General features: G+C 45.1%; 1 protein-coding gene across 1 annotated transcript in view; it reads right to left on the bottom strand.

The window, feature by feature from the left end:
- Window positions 1-17,707, bottom strand: part of PCDH19 (protocadherin 19) — a 102,580-nt gene extending 84,873 nt beyond the window's left edge. Inside the window, 3 exon segments of the mRNA XM_033121349.1 lie at window positions 11,438-11,765; window positions 12,461-12,601; window positions 15,434-17,707. Coding sequence (XP_032977240.1) covers window positions 11,438-11,765; window positions 12,461-12,601; window positions 15,434-17,580 — 2,616 coding nt within the window. The 5' untranslated portion in view covers window positions 17,581-17,707.
- Window positions 17,708-19,186: the final 1,479 nt, after the last annotated feature.

Here is a 19,186-nt window from a genome sequence, read left to right as displayed (position 1 = left end):
TTTCAAGCCAAATATAGTTTTGAAAAGAGTGTAACTACTAAACAGTAAGTCCATTCACTAAAGACTGGAGGCAAATCATCATAGAGGGCTAGGCTTTACCTAGAATAAATAAATACCCTTTAAGAGAACAGGGCACAATAACCACTGTAGAAACTGTATAAACTCATCAGTAACAAAGCACAATTAGTAATACCTGATACCATAAAAAAAGAATTACATAGAATTAGCCCTGCCTTTAAGGAGCCCCTGAAAAATATGGGGCTTAAAAGAAAAACAGAGCTTCCCATGGGATCCCCAGTGAACTGACCCTTCTCCTGAAATAACAGTTTATTCCCTGAAAGAAATAGATTGCTTTGTTACAAACAATGCTCCAAATCTTACTAAATGCAATCCACCAGCCTCCAACATGCATTGAGTTTAATAATTATGGAATCAAATCTACTGTAAAAGAAAATCTACCTCATTTTTTGGCTCACAAGCAAAACCCCAAGTACCCTATACATATTGATTCTGTAGGGCTCAGTTAGCCTCCTATGACTTGAAATTAAAAATAACAACAACAGCAAAAACACATGTCTTTATTGAATTCTGGCTCTTTGCTGATTATCTATAGCAAACAGCAAAATGAGCAAGGCTATGTGGTGAACTGCGTCTCGTGCCAACAAATGCCACCAAGAGAATGACAATCAGTGAAATATACTGTTAAGCATAAATAGTAGCTAAAATATTCATCTCTGTTGCAAGGTATTAAAATGAGAGAACTTTCAAAGTGGAAGCTTCAAGCAATTGCATTAGAAGTTGCATAATTTGGTTAGACTGACCTTAGAATGGAATAAAAAGCTGCTTATTTCCATAATGTTGGCCTTCAACAGTATGAAAGGTTAGATAATTTATCATGATATACAAAACAGTTCTCAAGAATACCTAACTTAAAAGGAGATTTCAGTGACTTCCAGCTCTGTGAATTTTTAGGTAGAGTAATAATCAACGTAATTTATATTTAAGTGAATTTGTGTTCTTTTGAAAGGTCTAGTTTGCCAGGCAAGAGGAGTGGTATCTCTTACTCATCTCTAGAACAAGTACAGACCAACTAAAGCAAGGTTAGTATACTCATTGCTGTCTTTATGACAAAACTTACATTGGACATGGAGACCTATTTGAATGGTAAGGCTACTGAGTTTTGATGTACACACTCACAATTTGCATTAGATACAGAATATGTCACCCTCATGTAAAAGCTAAAGGGTTGTACCTATTGTGTCACCTATCTTAGCTAAGTCATTTACCCCTAAAACCACCTGTAGAGCAGCCATTGTCATTACATGGACTCAAACCATAATGCTATATTAAGCCCCTCAAACCAATGGTGCAAAATTCACAGAATTACACTCAGAGTTGCAAGAGAGCTTGGAGACCTCCTGTCCCAGTCTCCTCACATAATTGTTCCAGGATTGGTGCAGTATGTCATGTTTGGATTTTTTAGAATCCTCAATGTCTGGAGTCTGATTTCCTTAGTAATAACAGATTTCAATAAAGTAAAGCTCGTATTTTATGAGGTTTTTAATTCTGTTTGCTAGTGATCTCCTCCCCTATCCCAGAATTACAGATCTCTAGATTGTTGTCTTTGGGGATACGGTAAATCAGGGTCACTCACACAGTAGAGATAACTGTCCTGATGGAGTTTGCTAGGCTCAAAGAGTGAGAAGAACAAGGTATTGCAAGCACCACACACATTTTTTGATCCCACGCCACCAAATATGACACCATGCACAGCCACAAACCTTTGCAGTTCCAGTGTTCCTCCACCTTCCATGATCTCTTCTTGAGTGTGCCAGATGATCAGATGTGCAAAGACTGAGCCCCCTGATGCTATGCTAACAATGCCCAATGCCACAGCATTTATGGCTTACCAGTTTTATAAGGTTTTGCTCTATGAGGCCGCTACACAATGTATAGTTTATGCAAAGGCAGTTCAGCTTTCTTTCCATTTTGGGGCATTGCCTTATTGTATTTCTTACTGCAACAAAGCACATTCCTTTTTCCATTTCTAAAGAACTACCAGTAGAAGCAAAATTAGAAAGAGTGACCTAGAGGTGTAACGACACACATCCCAGCAATCTCACAAGCCACACAGAAAATTGGTGTTTTATATGTAGCATTTGATATTTGTTTCTAAAGATCCATAACTATCATAAATTGTTTTGCAATTAAAAAATCAGGCAAAACCCCACTATGAAAAAGCCATTATTTAATACTAATGCCATCGCGTTCTCTCTAAACTCTTAGGAACAAACGTTGCCATTAGCACACCTCATTACTCAAAAGTCCACACTTGAGAAAATGGAAATAAACTAATTAAGGAAATGACCAGTACAGCAAGATCACAGTCAATGCGAATCTTCTGAGTGCAGCGTGCCTGTGTGCTCACCATGGGTTCTGTACCTGGCAGCACAGAGGAGGAAATCAGTCTTCCAACAAGCCATTCACTATTACCTATAGCCAGATGCCTCTGCTCATTCCTGTATTTCCAAAGCCCTGCCTCCCTCAAGCATGTCAAGTTTCACATATGAATGCTAGATTATAGACATCTTTAGCTGTAAAAAAAAATGTTGTTTAAAGGTTAAGCCCATCCTTCTGAATGCAGTCTGATCTAGTCTCCCTACTCATACATCTCACTTAGAAAAGATACAGTTTTATAGCAAAGTACACATAGGCAGCCCAAACCAGATTTCCTCAAGCCAAGTGAATTAAAGAGGAACAGTGAGGCTTAAAACAGAATTATGCCCAAAAAACACAAAAAGAGAAACTGAGCCTCAGAAAATAATTTCCAAAGAATTGAAATTCCCTGTAAGGTTTTCTTACGCTGAGTTGTATGCACAGCCATGATTATTTGGCTGCTTTCTACGCAGAGCTCTCAATTTAAATTAGTACCTGGGAGATCTGTCTCTGGGCTATATAAAATTGGGGTGCACTGGCCTCACATTTGGGGGGATCACACCCCATTGTGACTAGGTGTATAAGCATTTCCTCAGAGAGGCAACCAGCAGAGTGTCAAAGGTGGGAAGGGGGCGGCTCTGAGGACCTAAGCTCATAAACTACATAAGATCAGGCCAGCCTCTAAAGCAGGGGTGTCCAAACTTTTTTCAATGTTTTCCACCAAGGGCCATATGCGGTAAAATACACAAACAGCCGGGCCACTCACTCGAGGTGAAGTACGTATTGCCTCACCTGGTTTATTTAAGTAAACTAAATATATTTTTGGAATTTGCTGCGGGCCAATAAAAAATGGATCGTGGGCCGCAGTTGGCCCGCGGGCCGCAGTTTGGACACCCCTGCTCTAAAGGCTCCATCAACACATATGCAGAATAATGGGTAAGAAAAGCAGATTCTCTCTCTCTCTCTCTCTCTCTCTCTCTCTCTCTCTCTCACACACACACACACACACACACACACACACACACACACACAGGCCTTTGGATTGACTTTATCTTCCTGCCAGTTCACACAGGGAATCAATTTTGTTCAGAAGAGCAAACTACACAATCTGAGAAGAGGTGCCCTTCATGCTCTGGAAATCAGATTTAGGAGTGAAAATAATCGAGAGAGCAGAGAACGCCAAGGCCAGTGCTGGTGGCAATGAGGGAGAACAGCTTGCCACAGAACAGAGGCCAGATGGGGCCCTGTGGAAGAAGCTGAAAACTGGCCACTCTGGCACTCAGAGACGTAACAGAGCATCTGAAGACTATGCCCATCAAGGCAGCGCTTAAGCATCTAACATGAAGAAGCCCTGGTGCTGGTCCATGAACACAGCTCAAGGAGAACGCAGGCTTCACACCAGGCTTCTTGCCTGTTTCAGTTTCACATGATCTGCTCAAAACTCAAGATAGCTGCCCCTCACACCTGTATGTCTGTCAATCTGTCTAACTCTCACTCTCATTGTTTTGCCTTTCTGAAAAGTAATATTCTCCCTCCCCAAAGGCTGTATTTAAAGGAAGTCTAAGAGAGCTCTTTCATTTTCCAAAGTAATTCCCAGGCTCTACTCAATTTAGGAAACGCTTATTGACTTGAGGAGCTTTCAGAACCTGGGGCAGCAAAGTGGGAGCCATTTCTTTCAGGTATAAGCTCAACAGGCTAAGATAAAAGCACCAGAAACATTCTTGATGGGATTCTGTCCTTCTAGCTACAGACATACAAAGAGTGGAAGCAGAGGAATAGGATGGGAGGAGGGTAGCTGTAGTATTTTATTTATTTTTAATCTGGAGCAAATATGAAATGTTAACATTTGTTAAATTTGGGAGATACATATCTGTTTTCTCTAGACTCTGTGTATTTTAAATATTACATAATTATATTTTTTAATTAAGTGAAATTCAACAAGGAAAGATAAACAGTGAGAATTCAAGGGAATATTGATTTAGCCCAACTTCCAAAGGTTTTGTGAATCTTGTCAAGTGAGGAATCTCACTTTATGCAAAAAAGATATATGAAAATCCAGACTTACTTATGAAGGAAATCGGTTAGGAGTTGATTATTCCCATTACACAAGGGCTCTTTCTTTTATGAAAGAATCTACCCCAGGGTTTCTATAAATATGGAATGCTACCACTGTGGTTAACATGGGGTCTAATTTATAAAACGAACACATGAGTGCTACACAGATTTTCAAGAACATAACTACCATTCGAAGTTATATCCACAGGTCCTCCTGTGGAACCCAATCAGATTTTCTGTTATGTGACAGAAAGCACTTTGAAGCTGCACCGGAGGAACTGCTGTCAAGCAAAATGGCATCCAGTTTTGCCCCGAATGTTTTGTGCGTGGGTGAGTCACTGACTTTCTCTGTAACTCCATTTTCATGATTATACAGTGGAAATACTAATACCTTCTGACACCTCCTCCAGGAGTGCTGTGGAGCTGTGTGGTCCTAGCCAGTAGTTTTAAGCAAAATGCTGAATGATAGCAAATGAGATTTCCATATGGGAGCCCAAGTTTATGGAATTGGCAAGCTGTTCTTCACACAGCAGCAGTACTTTCTTCACCATTCCCTGGGGGGGGGGGACACAAAGAGGTGCTAGCAGCTTGGGTACACCCACTGGAAGCGGAGTGACCCTCACCATACAACCCACACAGAAACCACTCATAAGTTACACAAAGAAGAAATGAGGAAATGTAACTTGAAGAGTATTTCCCTCTACAAACAACTGATCCTCTGGGACTTTCACTTCAAGCCTCTCAATTGTTCGAAGTAAATGAGGCTCACAGTAAAGGCCAGCCAGTCACACATCAAGAAATCAAGCCTTCTCTCAGTGGGGGAAAATGGCCGCTCCAGAGCCGGCCTCCCGCCTCTCACACACAGGTCTCTTGTACAAATGGCTTCATTTACCCACATCTGATCCAGCCAAGCTTAGCCTTCCCTAAGCCCTGGAAGCTAAGATACACATGCAGAGGGGTCAACATCTGAAACTAAGCAGACGCCTTAGATCCACTGCAGTGCCATAATTGAAAGACTCTAGCTTTGCTGGGAGGTGACTTCATCCTTTTTTAGTCCTCTAATTCCTAACAAGCAAACCCCCAATCCCCTAGCTTCAGCCTCTGAGCACAGTATACTAAAGCCACAGCAAAGACTAGGGAAAGGTTAGGGAAGCAGAGGTCTGCAGCTCCTCCCACCTTGTAAGTCTGACTGACAATCAGAGAAAAACTATGTGGGGCCACTGGGACCCAAAAACAAGTGGTCCTCTGATAAGAGGAATTCCAAAGCCTCAGAGCCCTCTATGGAAAAAGTCCTGCCTCCAGTCCCCTAGTGAGAGAAATCTCAGGATCATTAGCAAGAGCTCAGGCTGAGCTCAACTTTAGTGAAGGTGTATGGGGAGAGAGGTGATCTCTAAGGTAACCAGTTAATTGCCAATAAGGAATGATAATAATAAATTAGCAAATACTAATGTAAACTAACTCAGTTCTGAAGCAGTTGCATGGAGACGACGGAGGAACAGTTTATTCTGGAACACATCTTGCAAATGGATCCCCGCTGGGAAACCAGCTGCCTGGGCTAGATGTGAAAGGGGCCAATAAGATATAGTGTAGGCAATGGGTGGCCCTAGAGTGTCTCTTAGTAGAAGTGGGGTCATTGATTTTTAAATTAAATTTATTGGGGTAACATCGATTAAAAACATTATATAATATTCAGGTGTACAAATGTATAATACAATATAGATATACTACATTGTGTGCTCACCACCCAAAGTCTAAAAGAAAACTGGAGTATGCATTTTTAAAAGATGTGGGCTACCCTGTTTTCCATTGCTTCCTTCTGCAGCCTGAGGGTTACTTTTGACCCTTTGGGATAAGACTTAGATGGTGCCAAGACCTTGTCATGACGAGGAAAGTAACATAAAAAATGCTCACTGAAGGGTTTGTTGGTCAGTTTTAATTGGAAGTGGTGCTTTGTGTCATTTCCTTGCTACCCAAGCCAGCCTTATCATACCTATTAATTTTCTAGTAATTTCTGAATCTGATATCTGACAGGTTTGTGGCTGCTTTTCTAGTTTCTTAGCTTAGAGTTTCACTCAAATCACTGAAAATCCCTAACTGTAAAACTGTTTTAGGGACCAAAGCATGCTGAGCTATTTCTTTCTTTTTATTTTCTTCAAAGCCTAACTGGTATTTTAGTTTCATTATTTGCACTAAGGTAACATGTATTGAGACTTTCTGTAGGATAATTGGAAGCGTTCAATTTGATCTGCCACATACATCCTTGTTCTGCAAACTCTCCCACTGCTACCACATTGCTACTTATGAAACTCCTTGGTGAGTGACCACAGCAAAGCACACACACCCTCAGGAAGTCTCATATTAAAGATGCTACAGTTTACTAGGGAAAGATAGAAAAATAGAAAGAGAGAACTCAAGACTGAGTTTGAAACAAAAATCTAAATTCCTATGCACCTATGATTAGAATTCTGGAAGCTCTTGTCTACGACTCTCTTAGAGTCCTCAGCTTAAGAGTATTTAACATTAGAAAACTACAACTAAAAAAGTGCCTCCCAAAGAGCCTGGGTATTTGGGCCACTCCACCCCTCCTGAAAGGAAGAAAAGTTCCCACCAAAGTCTCCATTACCAGTAGAAGAAATTAGTTGCATTTTCTTCCTCCAGCAATGGCCACATCCTGGGTAATGAAAGGGTAATGCAGAAATGTTTATGTACAAAGAAGTTACACTTTGCGGCATCCAGAGGTACCCAGTAGGCATGCCTTTGTTCCATAAGATTGGAAGGAAAATTATTTGCCATACTAAGGACTCTGTAAAAAATTGGAATAGTTTTTAGGAAAATCTTATCAAACAAACTGTTAACTTTCTCTCTTCTTCTTCGTTCTGTTTCTTTTTAAACCTCCTTTTCCCTCTCTTCAGTCTCCACCCCCACACATTCCCCAAACACAGATACACACACACTCTCACTTACACAAGCACTAAGTCTATGGACTAAATACACCAAGATACCAAAGAATATAAACCTCACTTTTCAATTTAAAATTTTTAAGAGCTATCTGACATCACTAATTCTACAAAACTGTTCTGTAAACAGTAAAGGTATCCTACACTTTTTCTCCTCAAATTTGTGTACAAAACCACAAAGTCTACATAGCTGATTTCCTGACCAACATCAGAGGACTGGTAAATAATGATATACAATCTAGGCAGATGATCTCTGTAATACTAAAGGCTGAGCTCCAATTCTAGACTAGTGCTCCATTCCTTTACCTTACCTATCTATCTAATGCATTTAAAGGCATGTTCCCTTTGGTTTCTAGAGCCAACAATGTTCAGATGTGGCTAGATTTGCACACTAATGCAAAAGTTACCCTCACATCAGCACCAGACCTTGGGAGTTCAACAGTAGATCTGCGTATAAGTGATGGCAGGGCTGCCATGGAAGGAGGAGAAGGCGTATACTAAGGAGCCTACAAAGTAACACGTGGTTAGAAACTCTTGTATTGCTTGCAGGGAAATCTTGCAGGGAATCTTGCAGGGATCTTAGCTCCCCAACTAGACTGTGAATTCTCTGAGGGCAGAAGCTACATCTTATATTTATTTGGGATCCCCATGGTACCTGCCACACAGCTGAGCACACAGTGGATACTCAAACAATGCTTACTGGTTTGATCTAATGCCATGGTGATAAACTTCAAAGTGTGATGAAGTGCCGCGAGGGAGGCAGTTCTGACTCCTCTATGATGCCATTGGAAGTAAGCCCTGCAACTGACTCTACAGCTAATGAAGGGAGTGGGTTTGTCACAAGGTAGCCCAGCAGGGGAATCTAATGGGTAATGACCTTTGGTCCTGAGAATGTAACATATGCTCAGGAAACAGATGTTATCCTGAATTGAAACGACCTGTTTACTTGTCTGTATCCCTGTAAGCTTCCTGGGGTCAAGGATCAAGTGTTTTATTTTTGTATCCTCAGCAAGTAGTACAGTGTCTGGCACAGTCTAAGTGTGCAATAAATGCTACTGGGTTGAATTAATAAACAAATAAAATAATGGTTTAATGAAACAATAAGAAAAATGTGACATAAGATTTAATACAGAAATTTTCATAAAATCTAATATTTATCACATTGTAACGCATCACTGCTATAATTGCTTAATAAATGTTGGTTTCTTGTATGGATTAATTAATTAATGAGGAAAATATGAAGAAAGGTAGGAAATATATCAGTATATTACTATCCTAGGAATGGTGAATATCTTACCTGATAGTAGCATTTATCACTCTATTTGTTTTCTTGTCTACCCCATTAGAATGTACATTCCTTGTGGTCAGAGACCATCTTTTTCACTTCTCTAACACTAGAGCCTAGAGCAGAACCTTACAAAAAGCAGACACTCAACAAATATTAGCTGAATGTATGAATCAATCATTTCTGCTCTTCTATAGAGTAGACTGTGCCTCAAATATTCTGGTTAATCCACGTTGAGGGGCCTCTGGTATGGGAAGAAAGGAGAACTGTCATTTTCCCCATGCAGGGCTTTGTGATAGATATAGGTTAAATGGCCTGATTCATGTGTGGCTGTGTGGGTCTCTCCCCTTTCTGAATGAGTTTGTCAGCTGAACTCTCCAGGACCGTTTATTAGAAATACCCACTTAACCTCACTGTGTCTAGTACACACTGTCTTGGCCCTAACTAGCCCTAGAGACTAGATCTGTGTGATTTTATTAAATAAAGAGAGCACCTGGCTTTATAGTCAGGGATAGGATCAGAATTCAGACTTTCCATGGCTTTTCTAAATAATTGAAGCAACACTTTGCTTCATGCTGCCCATAGGATGATTTCAGAAAACACCAAGATCTTAGGTAAACCACGCAAACATAGTCATATGTCTCCTGCCCCCTCCAACCACCTCATAGACACCGAGGTTCATATTTCTTTAGTACCTTTAACTGATTGCATAAATAATCACCAAGCCCTCAGGATTCAATCCTTTTGTCCAGTTCCACAAGCAACAGCAGTCAGCACTTTAACCCACAATTTTAGCATCTTTTACCTCTGCTGTTTAAATATCCAATATGGATACTCTAATCACACCACTTTGTAGGTCTTATCCATATACAACCAACTTAAATTCTTCTTTGGTGATAAGTGCTTAGGGAGTCATACTCGGGTGTACAGGCCATTGCAACAGTGATTCTCCAATTATTGTCCAATTCAGAGGGCACCTATGTGTCAGACCTTTTACATCACACAATGTCATATTATTCCTTGGACAAACCTTGCATGGTAGATATGCCCATTTTGTAGATGAGGAAACAGAGACTCAGAGAAATTCCATAGCAAGTGGTATCCCCCTGATTCAAGATCATGGTCTATCTGATTCCACTACAAAGCACTATGTCTCCCTCTCCATTGCTGAACTCTTGGTGGTCCATAAGTACTCTTCCAAAAAGTCTATGGTCTATTCCCTAATAGTATTCACTGATATTCATAATTATAACTAAGCCTACCTAGCATAATACTGGATTTTCAATAAATCCTTATTTATAGATTTATAGATTGTAAATATTGGTGTTTTTCTTGCTGGCAGAATAGCATCAGTTTCTTATTAAGAGCACTGCTATTTGTTCCCATTAATTCTGTGGAGAATTATTTTTCAGGAACCAGGAGAAGAGAGCGATGCAATTGGTCCTAAAACCCTTTGCCCTATGAAATTGATATAAATACTATGAGACCATTTTATATGCATCATAGCCCAGGTATGTCAGGCTGAATTATTCCTGAGGCAGGAAAGTGTCACTGAAACAGCACTTACCAGAGAGTTATAGAGCCCTGAGATCTACTTCTTGTTCTCCTCTCCTCTCCTCTCCTCTCCTCTCCTCTCCTCTCCTCTCCTCTCCTCTCCCTCTCAATGTCCTGCTCTGTGAGTCTGAACATGTCCTTTAACGTCTGTGTACCTCCATTTCATCATCTACTGAAGGGCAAGATACCTGATTGCAAGGATCAAAGAAGACAATAGGTGTGAAGGTGCTTCAAAAAATGTGGAAGTGTTCTCCAAGTATGCAGTATTATTTTCATTAGTGTCTTGGAAGAGGGCATATGCCTCCCAGTGCAAATTTTCAATCAAAGAGGGACTTAAGCAATTCATGGAAAAATAATATCAACTTAAGAACTGTTATGTATAGCCTTCCACCCACCCACCATCATCCACATTATCACCCTACTACCCTGACATATTTTAGCAGCGAGCAAACATCAGACCATATTATGTTTTTTTAAAAAAATAATGCTTCCATTTGAAAATATTCATTCCCGGTAAAAGGAAACAGAGCTAATTCAAATGCATAGTTAATTTCTGAAATTTTCATTATTAGTGACGGTTTCAAGCCCCTCATTTGTCAAACATCACCATTAAGAACTACCAAGAAATAGCAATGTGGCTTTTTAATTTTTTTTGTTTGCCTCCCTTTAACCAGTCCATCCATAGCCTTGGCAAAGCATGCATATGACCAAAAAAGAAAAAGCCAAAGGGGGATTTAGGAGGCTAAAATTAACCCCTGGGCATTCTAGGGTTTATCCAACTTTAACTACTTGTTGACTCTTTCTCTGTCACTTTAACTGGAATACAGGTACCATTGGCTGGCAAGCATGCCATATTTGCAACAAGTAGAGCAAAATTCGTATTATGCCAGAATACCATACAGGGATTTCAAAGGCTCAGATCCCTTGAGCTCCCACTCCCAACATCCACCCCTACAAAGGCTCAGTATGTTGGATTATGCTTTGACCCAAGAAGCACTGGTAGCAAATCTTGATCACAGAAATGGGCTTAGGCAGAGAAACTCTCCCCACCCCTGCCAGGGAATATACCAGTGTAAAGGCCTATGGGGTCCAGTGAGAGCATGGAAAAGAGGTCTGGGAAGACCTCACAGAGCTGGATAGCTGCACTCACCTCGGGCAGAGGCACACCATTGATGATCAAGTCTGGCTGCTGAGGGCCCTGGCTATTGAAAGAGTGATGATAGATGTGGTTGGCGCTGGTATTGCGGGTATTCTGGTTATCCACGTTCAGGAAAGTGCTCTCGGAGCGGCGGCAGCCCAGGGGCAGTGTCTGCTGGTGGTAGTCGAAATAGTTGAGGGATGAGGTCAGGGAGGAGCAACTGACAACGTTCATCTTGTCTGTCTCCTCCACATCCCGGGGTACCAGGCGGATGTCATTCTTACTGATTTTTTTCTTCTTGCTTGACTTCTTTTGATGACCATAGGAGTACTCAGCGATTCTATGTGACAGAAAAGGCAGCATGTATCGCTAATGCCCTCCCAAACCATGCACTGATTAATAAACATTAAGCACCCCAGAGGGTTGCACCCCATCTCCACTCCAGCTTCTTATTCGGGTGCATTACATCATCGGATTTCTCCCTGTGCTTTTTACATGTGAAAAAAAGCTGAGGGCCATAAAGTTTTCATATTAAACATAGTAACCAACCGCCCACTCAGCCCCCGCCCCCACCCAAGAAAGTTTCTGTACTTTGTAATTGGAATTTCTCCTTGTGAGTGGCCATTTAGCAAGGGTGGGGGGATGGGGAAAGTTGAGCCTATGGGAGAGAAAGCATGAAAATGCTCAAATCTGGAGCGTCCCTGGAATCCAAAGGAATTCCTGGGTGAAATAAGAAGTCCCAATTAAATGGAAGAGGAGATAGAAGGAAATAAAAAATAACCCTCGTTACAGTTCCTCCAGGCATTTGCCATGTGGTGAACACCCTCAATCAAGTTCCTCTATGATTGACCTAATGAGTTTTGGATTGGGTAGGAGACCAGACACCTGTCCTTTGACACATCCTCAGCTCCTCTCCTCCACACTTTCCTTCCCCCTGCCCTAGCCCTGCTCCCTTCTATTACCCACCCCACCCCCTCCTCTCCTGGAGAAATCCTATAGCCAAACCCATTTGAATGAGGGGAAATGCCTCTTTACCTCTTTCCCCTTAGGCTCACTTTCTCCTCAGCCTTTTTGTCTTGCTCCTCGCTAATGGGAGAAACCGAGATGCAATGCAGACACTTGCTGTTTTGTCCTTTTATAAAACAGCCGAGGAGACAAGTGATGGTTAAACAATTACTGCAAAGGAATTTAAAGGTTAGTGCATTCAGCATCCTTCTTCATTCAGGTGTACCTACAAGCAGCTGTGCTGCAACTGGAACATAAAGAGCTCAATTTAATTAACACTGACACAGACCCAGCAACGTGCACCAAAGACATCAAGCATTAAGAGACTTGTCAAAAGAAATACATTACAATGTAGCCAGATTCTCAGTCATTTATTATTTTGCACACAGTGATTCAGCCTATTGTTTGGAAATTCAATTTCTGGGCAATGATCAGCAAAACAATAGGGTTAATAAATAATACAGGTTGATCTTTACAAGAAAAGACTATGCCTGTATTCTCTTTCGACAAAGCTAATTGTCTGAATACAAAAAGGGAACCCAATTCAAGCAGCAATTGCAGATCATCTCGCATGTCTCATAAATGAGTGCATTTGTGGAAGAGGCTCTGCAGAGGACTAGAACAAGAAACCTCTGCCTAGTACATGGAAAGACAAGCTCTTGAACTTTAGGTTTCTCAAAAGTCTGAGGAGACAGGGAAATTGCATATCTCCAGAGGCAAATTCTTGCTCTGTCCCCAGGATCTTCCAGGAGCTGAGCAGTTGCATTCCCCTCACCCTTTGGCTCTGTGCTCAGGCCCACTTGCAGTGATGGCAAGCTGATGCTACTGGAGCTTGGGAGCAGATAAAATCCCAAAGACCCCCGGACAGGGGTTGATTTTCTTTTCTAATCTGTTTACAGAATCAATGGAAAGTTCTAATCATTTTGTTTACCCATGATGGGTAAGTTTGGCAATGCCCTGTCCAATTATTCAGCTGAGGCATTCATTGTGCAGCCTTGTCTGTATTGACCAATTATTTAATTAAACTGTACTTCATTAATCCCAAACCATCACAGGGAACAGAGCTCTTTACAAAATACACATGTGAGTGAAGTTGGAGAGCACTGACTTGTTTTTTTTTTTTTATTTGTTTGTTTTTTCCAATTCAAATGCTCTCCTCCTCATTTAATGATCTTCCTGGCAGGCTCTAGAAAAGATCTCTCACTTCTAGTTATACATCACCAAGAGGTGGCAAAGCCTTCAATAGCTTTATTTCAAGCTTATTTCTTTTTCATCAAAGAAAGGGTCTTATGCATATATTTGATGCTGAGGAAATGACTTAAAAAGAGCCCCCTCTATCATTATCTCCATATAAATAAAAATTTATAGACCCTACATTTTTCTCCTATAAAAATAGCCACTGGAAGTTGCAGGTTTCAAAGGTAAGAGCGATATTAATTTCCATTTCTTCCATCTGAAATGACTTGGAGCTGAAGGAAAGAAAAAGTCACGGCCATTTCACTAGTAACAGGATTAAAGCATTTATGAGGCATTGCAGCTGCTCTTTTATGGCACCTGATTGATATTCATGTGTGGTTAGCATTTGTCTACTAACTTGTGTAATGCAGAGAATAGTAAAAGGGAAACAATAATTGCATGGCTGTTACATATTCAGGGGGCTCTGATTCACAGAAGTGTGCATTTCAGATGGTATCAAATACAAATCGGACCTACAGGAACATATTTTGACTAATTAACATGCAAGCACAGATGGCACAAGAGACACATTTGATGTGTAGGTGTGTTGAAAGTGCACACACACCTTAGTAGGAAATAGCAGCATCGTTTCAGCAAACTAAAGAAACAACTTTTTTTTTTCAACCATTTCGATGAGACACTGCTGGAAAAAATTACATGTATTGTCCTAAATTGGATTCTAGAAATAGTTAGACTTATTTGTTCTATCCAATTGTAAGGAAGGGCTTCAGCAAGACCCTCTAATATGCTTATCGGGGAATCTTTTTTTTTTTTAATAAAACTGTGTTATTCCAGTTTCCACTTCCACATTTCCCTTCTCTCTCTCTCTCTCTCTCTCTCTCTCTCTCTCTCTCTCTCTCTCTCTCTCCTCTCTCTCTCTCTCTCTCTCTCTCTCACACACACACACACACACACACCCTGTACACACTTCAAAGGAAACTGCAACACAATAGTCCATAGTGACATCCACTGGTAGGGAGCAGATCTTAATACCACAGCAGACCCACATTAGAGGAAAGCACCATCAACTCTAGAAGATGGTTATTTTTACTGAAACATCTGGATGCAAAGTCCTGTTCCTCTCTGGGCTATTTGGTCTCTACCCTACCCACCAACCAGATTTTTGAAAACATACAGATAACTGGTAGAATTTCACTTTATATAGCCAGATGTTTGGTGGCTGGATACAAAATGAGCCAAGAACACACTGAAAAACACTAATCACCTGCTTCCCCACCCATTCCTGTTCTCTCTTCCCCCAACTCTGTTTCCTACCTTAGACTCCCACTCAGGCTCTTTTCACACTTTATCTCTACAACAGGACAGAGCAGCTGCCAGCATTCCCTTTTCTTTCAGAATCTGTCCCCAAAACAGTGCCCCAGAAAGCAAGTTGTGGTACTTGGTGGTTCTGCTGAAAATCTCTCTCTCTCTCTCTCTCTCTCTCTCTCTCTCTCTCTCTCTCATTTTTTTCTTCCACAACTACATGGACGCAGCTGTGCAAATTTTAAAATGATAATTGCTTTTCTGCTCATCATTACGTGACAAAATCTATTCGAACAGTAAATGATTGTCTTCCAGCAAATTGTCAGATCAAAAGAATTGATCAGCTTGGACTGCCACAAACTCCCCCCTCCCCTCCAAAAAGAAGCGCTGTAGGTACGGTGCATGCATTTAAACAGAAACAAAAGCACTGGGATTTTCACACAGTGACACAGATACACCTTATTCATCCAAGACAAAAAGAAAAGAAAAGAAAGTTGGCTCTACCTGCAGTTGTAGGTCCGGATCTCTTTGTTGTCTCGCTTGCACTTGATCGCCACGAAGATCATAGTGACAAAGAGGATGCCGGCAATGGAGCCCAGGGCGATAATGAAAATCAGGGACAAGTTCACAGAGCCCATTGATTCTTGGGCGTCGAGAGCAGGGGACAGGTAGATTAGGACCAGCGCAGAGGCAGAGAGAGACGTCTTGCCGTGGTCGTGGGCCACCACAATAAGTTCATACGAAGGCTTGGAACTCTCGCTGAAGGTGCGAGTGGTTCTGACTTCGCCATTGACTTGGTCTATTTCAAAGAAGCCGCGATCGCCCTCGGTCATGTCGTAGGTGACTCGTCCATTCTCACCCTCATCGTAGTCGTCTGCTTTCACAACGGTCACCAGATAGCCTATGCCGGAGTTGCGGGGGATGTAGACCTCCGCGGTGCCATTGATCAGTGGTGGGGCCGTGATGACTGGGGTATTGTCATTGACGTCGAGGATGATGACCCTAACCGTGGCGTTGCTCTGCAGCGAGGGCAGGCCGCCGTCCTTGGCTAGCACCTTGAATTCAAATGCCTTGGTCTGCTCGTGATTGAAGGATCGCAGCGCGTAGATGTCACCCGAATTAGGGTTGATGGAAACATAGGTGAAGACAGGCATGTCCCTCACCTGCGACGGCACTATCTGGTAAGAGACACTGCCATTGAGACCCAGATCGGGGTCTCGGGCAGATACAGAGAGCAGGTAGGCGCCGGGCGTGTTGTTCTCCTGCACAATGACCTGGTAGTAGGGCTTGGAGAAGTGTGGGTGGTTATCATTCTCGTCGGTGATGCGCACAGTAAAGGACTTGGCACTCTGCAGCATGGGTACACCGCCGTCGCGTGCCTGGATCGTGAGGTTGTACTGGTCGTGCTGCTCGCGGTCCAGCCTTCCATCAACCAGGATAGTGGAGAAGCTCTCGTACTCCTGCAGCCGAAAGGGCACGTTGCCTAACAAACGGCACTGCACGCGCCCGTTGAGGCCGGAATCACGATCAGACACCCTAACCAACGCAATCACGTAGCCCGGGGGGGCGCTCTCGCTCACCTCCACCAGTTCGCTGTTGACCGACAGCAGGTTGATGACTGGCGGGTTGTCATTGGTGTCCAAAACGCTGACGGTGACCTTGCAGTGTGCTGGGATGGAGTTGGGCCCCAGGTCCTTGGCCTGCACGTCCAGTTCGTACACGTGGCCCTCTTCGTAGTCTAGGACACCGGTGACCGTGACCAGGCCACTGTGCGGGTCAATCTGGAAGAGCTCACGCGTGCGGTCATTGACATAGCCATAAAAGGAGTAGACCACCTGGCCGTTGGTACCCTCGTCTGGGTCGCTGGCGTTGAGGCGGATGACAGGCGTGTTTGGAGGTGAGTTCTCTGGTACACTCACCGCATAGGTGGACTCGCCAAACACTGGATTGTTGTCATTGGAGTCGGTCACCTTGATGCTGAGGCCAACAGTGCCCAGGTGAGGCGGATCGCCGCCGTCGAAAGCAGTGATGCGAAAGTTGTAGTGCGACTGTGTCTCTCGGTCCAGGCTCTTCTCCACCACCAGTTCAGCAAAGCGTGAGCCGTCGCCGCGCGTCTTGATCTCCAGGCCAAACAGCTCATTAGGTGTGAGCTCGTACGTCTGCACGCCAAAGCTTCCGGAGTCTGGGTCATAGGCGCTGTCCAGCGGGATGCGCGTGCCGGGGCTGGCTGCCTCAGAGATCTCCAGTTCGATCTGTGCCGCCGGGAAGCTGGGCGCGTTGTCGTTCAAGTCCTTAATTTCCACCTTAATTACGCAGATCTCCATTGAGCTGGACATGACCTCGAGTGAGATGATGCACTTAGGGCTCTGGCGGCACAGCAGGTCGCGGTCGATCTTCTGCTTGGTGACTAGCAGGCCCGAGCTGGGATTGATGTCCACCAGGTGCGGAGCTGAGTTGGACACCACACGGAAGGCAGAGGCTTGCCTTGGGTCCAGTGCGAACCCCGCCTCTCTCGCATCCTTGGCCACGTTGGCGATCACCGTCCCAGCGCGCTGCTCCTCTTCTACCGAGTACTTGAGGTTAATGAGGGCGGCTGCCTGTGTCCACAGTACCGCCAATAGCAGCAGCACCGGCAGCAGGAGCGACTCCATGGCTGCGCGGGGCTCTGCCTGGCCTCGCCTCTCCACACCCCTCCGAAACCGACGCCGCCGGCGCTCCAGCTTCCCGCTGACTCGGGCCGCCTGTTGCGCGCGCCCCGGGGCCCCTGAGGCCGCGGGAGGAGTCCCACCCAGGGCGGCCCGGCGGCGCGGGGGTGACACCCGCGCCGGCTCCAATGCTGAGGTTGGGGCGCACTCGGCGGGGGCTCTCGGGGGGTCCGGGGGCTCCGGGGGGCCGAGGGAGCGCCGCGCGGCCCCGAGCCCCCTCCCTCCAGCCCGGCTACTCAGTTTTCCCCCTTCAAAGTTAGCCGGGTGCGACTGGCCGCAGCGCCGCAGGGCTGCGGGTCCGACGCTGTTTGAGCCGCGGGGTTGACGCGCAGCTGAGTCCGGACAGCACTTGGGGTGAAGGTGGGGAGGACAGTAGGGGCGCAGCCTCTCAGGCACTGCCGGGCCCGCCGCAGCGCACCGGCACTGGGGCTGGCGAGCGCGTTGTCTGTGCACCTGGCATGCGCAAGGACCTCCCCCCAGCGCTTCTGATTCAATGCGGAGAGAAGAGCCGCCTGGAACGCGCCCTCCGGGGTCCGAGGGGGCCACACTGGCCCTTTTTGAGGACTGTTGAGAAGAAAGGGAGATCGAAGGCGAGAGTTTGAGGTGCTGTCAAGAGCCGCAGGCGCCGGGGTATCTCGCTGAGCCGGATGGCAGTCCCGCGGTTGGCAGAGGAAGGGGGAGGGGAGAGAGGCAACCCAGACAAGAGCGTGCTCCCTCGCGCTGAGGTTGGCTTCGGAAGGCTTGTGGGGAGCGTCTGTCCGGGATCGGAGGTGGGCGCTGAGTCCCCACCACAGAGCAATTGGGCTGCGGGCGTTCGCGTCTCGGAAATCAAAGTTACCAACGCAGCCCGAGTCTCCACGTCAAGTTTGTGAAAACAGGGCGATGGCAATTTGTCCAAGAAAATCAAAGTCCTGGTCTTTCCAATGGCCCGAAGGGGGTGGGGCGGGGGATGGGGAGGAGGAGAGGAAAAGCGACAACAGTACCGGCCAGGAGAGGCGGGGCCGCCGCCGCGGGTACCGGGGGCTTCTCCTCCTCCCTGGGTCTGGGGTGTCTCCCCGAGGAACGCTGCTGCCGCCGGCGCCGCGGGGGGAAGCCCTCCTAGCTCAGTCCATATCGCTGGTGTCCGCCTCAGTAGCTGCTGCGGTCGACGGTTGTGTCGCCTCCAAAGTTTACTTGCGGGAGCGTCTTGATTCCATCTTCCCGGAGAGGCGCTGGCTGTGCTGTGTTGGGCTCCCTCCCTCCAAGGGGCTCTGGCACTCGGGAGGTCTGTGCTCTCTTTCTGCTTCGGGTGGTGTGTGAATGTGTGAGAGAGAGGAAGAGCGAGTGTGTGGTATGGAGAGTGTGAGTGTGGAGTGTGAGCGAGCAGGGGTGGGAGGTTTCGGATCTCAGATGAATCCGCTCAGCCGGAATGCCGCGGAGAGCAACGCGCCAAGAACCCGCGCCGGGCTAGGGACGCGGGTGCCAATGCCCCCCGGGCGAGCCGGGCATGGTGCGCGGATTCTGTGCTGCCGTCTGTGCCCGCTCGTCCGTCTCCCGGATGCGCCCGCCGCCG

Source organism: Rhinolophus ferrumequinum, chromosome X (genome assembly GCF_004115265.2).
Source record: "Rhinolophus ferrumequinum isolate MPI-CBG mRhiFer1 chromosome X, mRhiFer1_v1.p, whole genome shotgun sequence".
Classification (NCBI taxonomy): domain Eukaryota; kingdom Metazoa; phylum Chordata; class Mammalia; order Chiroptera; family Rhinolophidae; genus Rhinolophus; species Rhinolophus ferrumequinum.
Note: the sequence above shows the minus strand (reverse complement) of the source record. Positions and strands in the feature narration are given on the sequence as shown.